General features: G+C 46.5%; 1 protein-coding gene across 7 annotated transcripts in view; it reads left to right on the top strand.

The window, feature by feature from the left end:
* Window positions 1-1,433: 1,433 nt before the first annotated feature.
* LOC102383202 (AP-3 complex subunit beta-1-like) overlaps window positions 1,434-5,926 on the top strand; it is an 89,365-nt gene continuing 84,872 nt past the window's right edge. For 2 of the 7 annotated variants that reach the window (XM_025201403.1, XM_025201407.1), the window contains exon 1: window positions 1,443-1,683. In XM_025201403.1, the coding sequence (XP_025057188.1) occupies window positions 1,550-1,683 (134 nt within the window). In that variant the 5' untranslated portion in view covers window positions 1,443-1,549. Of the gene's footprint in view, window positions 1,684-5,926 lie in introns of all 7 variants that reach the window. The other 5 variants (XM_025201405.1, XM_025201408.1, XM_025201406.1 and 2 more) reach the window with 5 other exon arrangements.

Genomic DNA, 5,926 nt, shown 5'->3' with positions numbered 1-5,926 from the left:
GTCAGGGGTTAAGCAGCCCCCAGGGGAGCCCAAAGCAGGGCTCTTCTCTGTTTGCTTGCTTGCTTGATCATTTGCTTTGCTGCACAAGCCTGCAGGCTCTGCAAAACCTCTGAAAGATAAGAGGCAGCCAGGGGGTGAAACCTAGAAGAACCACTGGAAGACAGATAAGTGCTAAGTTATTTGTTTAACTTTGTTTGTTTGTTTTGCATCTTAACAAACCTGGGGTGGCCACTAGCCTGGCTGCAGCAGAGGCAAGGGCCCTGAACAGTTGGTCCTTGGCCAAGGCCCGCAGCAAAAGTGAAACTGGTCAGCTCAACTAGCTTGGCCAAACAGAACCTGCTGTGATCTGTCTGCAGCGGCTTACAGCCTCTATATACAGCATGCAAACACAAATCCTGACAACAATATTTGTTGTAATACAATGTTATAGTAGGTGTTCGAGTTGTTTTTCAGGTTCTAAGATAGTAACCCTCCCTCCCCAAAAAGGAGTACTTCTGGTGGCAAAGGTCAGGGGCTGGACTTATGGTCCCAAGATAATGACCAGGGGTGGGTGGGGCAGCTGTCACAGGGCAGGGCTCCCAATGTAGCTCTCCAAAGCCTACCAAACGTGGTTAAGCAGCCCTCCAGCCGAAATAATTGCCCGCCCCGACACAGAACACGTTCAGGGCAGCTAACTTTGCACTTGTTACGCTGTGTGTAGGTGATGGTAGCAGATCATGTTCTCCAGGACACAGGTGACACGTAGAGGGGCACGTGCCCCCCACAGTGCTGCCGGTGGCACCTGCAGGTGCCAGCACCACCGCCGCCGCCATCTGCAGGTGACCCCCCCAGACTCAGGAGGCACCACTCGCCCACGTTCCAGAAAGACCTTTAGCACCCCGAGAGTCACCTTGTAAATGAGGCCGGAAACATGCTTCACACCAGGACGGCGAGGCAGGTCGACTTGGTGATGCCCTGGGTGTTGCTCCTGTGGCTCCTCCTGCCTCTTTTTCTCAGCCCCTTGCCTGCCTTACTGCAACCAGCGGAGACAGGGCAAGACCCACCTCTCTGGTCTGACCCAGTCACCCAACCGCAGCGCGCGCGCGCGCTCTCTCTCTTTCTCTCTCACTGGTTTTATGATCCAACCACCTACCCCCGGGCATGGCACTTACACAGTCCTTGCCCTGCGGCCTCCCTCCCCCAGGGGAAGGCGCCGGACGTTGTCTGCAGACAAGCCCCGCCCCCCTACGGGACGCCCGAAACCCGGGCCGGACAGTGCCAACAGGGCAGGCGCTGGTCCTGGAACGGGAAATAGTGACGTCACGGACTCCGCCCCGCCCCGCCCCGCGAGAGAAGCCACGCGCAGGCGGGACAAGCACCGCCCCCCCCAACCGCCGGGACAGAGCTGCGCGTGCGCCCCAGCAGTGTTGCCATAGCAACGGCGGGACTCGCTGGGGAAGTTCCGCTTCTGCCCTTTTTGCCCCGCCCCCCATCATGTGACCGCGCCCCGCCCCGCCGGCGCTGCCGTTAGCTTCCGGGAGCAGCCGGGTGGTAGGACAGCGGCGGCGGCATGTCCGGGAACGGCTTAGGCTACAACGAGCAGGGCGGGGAGGCGGCGCCGGCCGAGTTGGGCCAGGAGGCGGCGCCCACAGCAGCGCCCTCCGCCTCGGCGGCCTTCGGGCTCTTCAGCAGCGACACCAAGAAGTAAGGAGCGGCCGGGCCAGGGAGGGTCGCTGGGCCCTGGGCAGGTGCCTGCTGCATGATCCTCGTTGCTCCCTTTGCCCAAAGGGGGTGTTTGCGCGGGCGGGCGCACCCCGGGGACCGCTCGGCCTGTCTCCGCCGGGGCGCAGCCCTGTAGGAAGGCGCCAGCAGTGTCACGGGAGGGTCCTAGCCGCGCTGGTGAAGCAGAGGCTGAGCTCCTCCTTCCCCGCGAGCCTGAGCGGGGCCCCGGCAGGCCCCTGCCCCTCCCCAAGCAAAACGCCGGTGCAGCTCCAAACCGGCCACCCAGAACCAGGGAAACAGATGCTGTTGTTCGGTGGCAGGGGAGCGGTGGCTGACACGATGCGGACCGAGGTGGTTCAGGCCCCAAAGGCGTCCTTCAGCCCATAGGACACTCATTCCCACTGCAAGTGATAAGAAGGAACTGGAGCCGTGGGTGTATTTACACTAGAAAATGGATTGCTTGTTCTTTGATCCATCCTATGACACCATGCAAGTCTCTGCACTGGCCTCTGCTGGTAGGAGGCCACTTTATAATCAGGGGAGTCTGCAGTTATGCTGGCATTTCTGAAAGTTTCTGCAAGTAACGGGCCTCTATCGTTTGCTGTTCGAGTAGTGTTTCTGTTCCCTTGCCATCCCTTGCACACCTTCCAGCCATGGCTCTTGGTGACTGATCTCCTCTCTCCACATTATCAATTCTTAGACGTTTGTATCGGGCTGCACCCTTGCTCTCCTCCCCTTCCCTTTCTTCACTGAAGTGGTTCTCAACTTTTTTAGACTCGAGACACCCCCTCATTAGGCTGCTGGCATCCCTCGGAAAGTGCCAGCTCATAGTTCTCGTTCATTTTCTGGCGATGCGTTTCTGTTATTGCGAAGAACTCAGGAAAACCACAACAGGGCAGAATGGTTTTGGTGTTATGAATTCCTGTTTGAAATCTCTGGGCTTAACTTGTGAATTATGTTTGCATGTCCAAAAGTGCTCACCTTGTGGCATCCTTGACAGGATCTCAAGGCACTCCAGGAAGCCATGGCATCCTGGCTCAGAATTACTGCTTTAAGTCTGATCCTTCAGAGAAGATCTTGTAACATCAAATAAGGGTTTGTCTGCACGTTGAATGTTTTCACATTAACTCCATGGGTTAATGGTGACTCCGTAAGTCCTTGGTGGTATGTGGACTGAGGAGCAGTAGAGCTGACATAGTAAAAAACCTGGTTGCGAGAGATGTTTACAAGGCCTGGCATAGATGGGGACAGAAGTACATGCAGCCTCAAATGGTGTTTCCCAGCCTGATTGCTGCTGAGGACAAGTATATTGAACCATTCTGTGTATATGGTGGGAGGTACTATAGGCCCTCCATGTGTGTGGCTGGAAGACATGGAAATTCACCTGGCAGGCATGCATATATGTATATGTAGACAAGGGTTTCATAGGTTAAGTGTAAGCTGTTTTCATTCAGTGTTTGATACATCATCCAGAAAGTTGCTACCAGAAGCTGGGTCTTTTTGTTTGGTTTTTTTTCTTATTTGCTGTCTTATAGTTAGAAGAAGTCTCCAACCTTTGCTAGTCTATGGACAGCAAATTCTGAGAGAATACTTCATTCGTAGACTGTAGTAGTGATGTTTTCTGTTAATTTTCTCTGGCTGTAAGCAATCTTGTTGTGTCTCACAGGCAACACTTCTTATGAACCATGGGATGGGGAATCAATGGTATAGCCTTTGAGGGCAGAGTACACAGCTCCTCCATTTCTCCCATGTGGAGTGTCTGTAAAAATATTTAGGAGGAGAAAATGTGGCTTTTGTTGGTAAGCATGCCTCTACCAAAACCTAACTTAATCCATGATGTTTGGTCAAGCTATTAAAACCCCTGCTTGCTGAAATCATGTTAGAAGAGACTTTCCACTTCCTATTTCTGATGGAAGATGTTCCTCATATGCCAAACAGTGTAGTGATTACATATGTACTCCTGGTATCCATTTGTGATGGTGACCCAAAGGCTTTATTCTGAGAACTGAGCAGAAATTCCTCTCTAGAGCTTTAATGCAAGTCTTCTGAAACAGTCATTGCAATCCAGATTGAGCGTGTCTGTCTTCTCTTTTTAACTAAAGCTTTGAGCACTGAATGGTATAGGGATGAATAAAAATAACTTGACTTTTTTTTTTTTTTAATATGGACTTCATTGGGGAGGAGAAAGTTAGTTATTTGTCATGTGCCTTTGGATTTCTGTCAATTCTTCCTTGATTGACGGTTACAAATCTATATATACCAGTATGTCAGTAGGTAAATCTTGGATATTTCTATGGCTCTTGATATTGTAGCATTTGAATTCTTCATAATCCATGGTGGGGGGCCTAAGCCTAATTTGTCCTCAATGCTGCTAAAAAGTAGAGAGATCCTGTTGCTCTCATTTTACAGACAAGGAGTTGAGGCATAAAGAAAAAAAATATTTGCCTAAGATCACACAGGAATAATCTGATTGGCCAGGGAATTTAAATGTATCTTCTACTTGGTTAGTGCTTTTCTTCTGTGGTAGCTTTAGTTACCACTTGTCCTTTACATACAAAATAATGTGGAAGAGTTGTTCAAAAAAATACTATATGTATTTGTCCTATTTTTTGTAGAGTTGGATTAAGACTGCAAAGTGTTCTGCATAAGCTTGCCCTCTATATTCATCTCTAAACTAATAGTTTATTTTGTCCAAACGTGCGACACTTGTTCGTAGATTATGGAGCTGTCTTCAAACAGCCTGAAACAACTGCATAGAGAAGTGTTATCTGCCTCCCTTCATTTTGATGGTTTTGTTAGTGTATACTTCATATTTAAATATATAAATATACAAGCTTTTTCATTCACTTTTTTTCCCCCCTCTGTTTTATTTAGAGCATTTTGTAGATTGTGTTTGTCCCATAAACTGCCTGCTAAGTATCTTTGGTACCAAATGCCACATGAACTCCCAAACCACTAGCTCAACCTTTTTTTTTTTTTTTTTTTTTTTTTTTTTTTTTTTTTTTCCCCTCTAGCAATTTTATGATGGAATTGTAAACGGTCGATACAAAAATCTGATACAGACTGACTAATTTAATTGTTTTCAAAAGACATGCATATGATCAATATATTTGCAGTATAATTTCTATTAATTGAGAACTGGAAAAAGAATATATAGTTCACTGCTAGAACATGGCACAGTAACATTTGAGTCATGGTGGCAATGAAGAAACAACAAATCCTTAGTGTAGTTGAAGAAACGCATGATTGATCACTGGGGTGGTCTGCTAGTTTGATTTCCCAGTCTGTAGAAAATGGGACAGTAGTTCCATATGCATCCATCTACAGTTATCTTTGAGAACTTCAATCTGGTATGTATGCCGCAGCTATCATGCAGTTGGTATTAAAGCTTATTTGAAATCTTAAGCTATGAATTTTCTAGCACTCAGGCCTTAAACCCATCTCAGGATAATTCTATATTGAATCTCATTCTGATAATGATACAGTGATTACTGAACTGAAATTGATTGTTACCTTAGTACCAGTGAGCACAACCTGATTATATTCATCATGTGCAAATGATACATTTTCAACCAGTGGTATACACAAAATATTACTACGGTAAAATAAGTTAAGTTTTGAAGAGGCAATCGAAGTAGTAGATCAAGGATCATTTAATCACTTGAATGTTCACTACAAAAAAAATAGTGAGTTTTCTTTTACTATTGATTACTACTTTAAGGCCAACATTGTATAGAGAACATATATAAAATAACATTTACTAATATCTGTTTGCCTCCAGTAAAGATAATTTTTAAGCCAGGGTACTTAAGCAGGTATTTGTTATAATATAAAGGAAGCTAAGGGTTTAAATAGAAGAGATTGTTCTGATTGAAACTGGGACACAGTGTCCCTTTCTCACCTTTATCTGTATTGATTGAACCTTGACCAAAGAGGAGAAGAAAACAAACAATCTGTTCAGTATGCATTGCTTCTAACAAATCTTCTGATTATTTGAACCAACCCAACCATATCAAGAATGGAGGTGAATGGCAGGACTTGCTCATTGGAGGATAAAAAATGACACTATTAGAAAGAAAAGGCTTTGATTTCTAGATAATATTTTTAGAATGGAAAATGGCTTTATAGCTGAATATTAATGATGGAGGTTCTGATAACCAAAGTGAGCTGGTCTAGAAGGTGTTGAACTGAAGGCAGTCAAATAAGATCTACTTGAGTTATTTCC

The sequence above is a fragment of the Alligator sinensis genome, unplaced genomic scaffold, assembly GCF_000455745.1.
Source record: "Alligator sinensis unplaced genomic scaffold, ASM45574v1 scaffold159_2, whole genome shotgun sequence".
In the NCBI taxonomy this organism is placed as follows: domain Eukaryota; kingdom Metazoa; phylum Chordata; order Crocodylia; family Alligatoridae; genus Alligator; species Alligator sinensis.
This window is presented reverse-complemented; position numbering and strand designations above follow the sequence as displayed.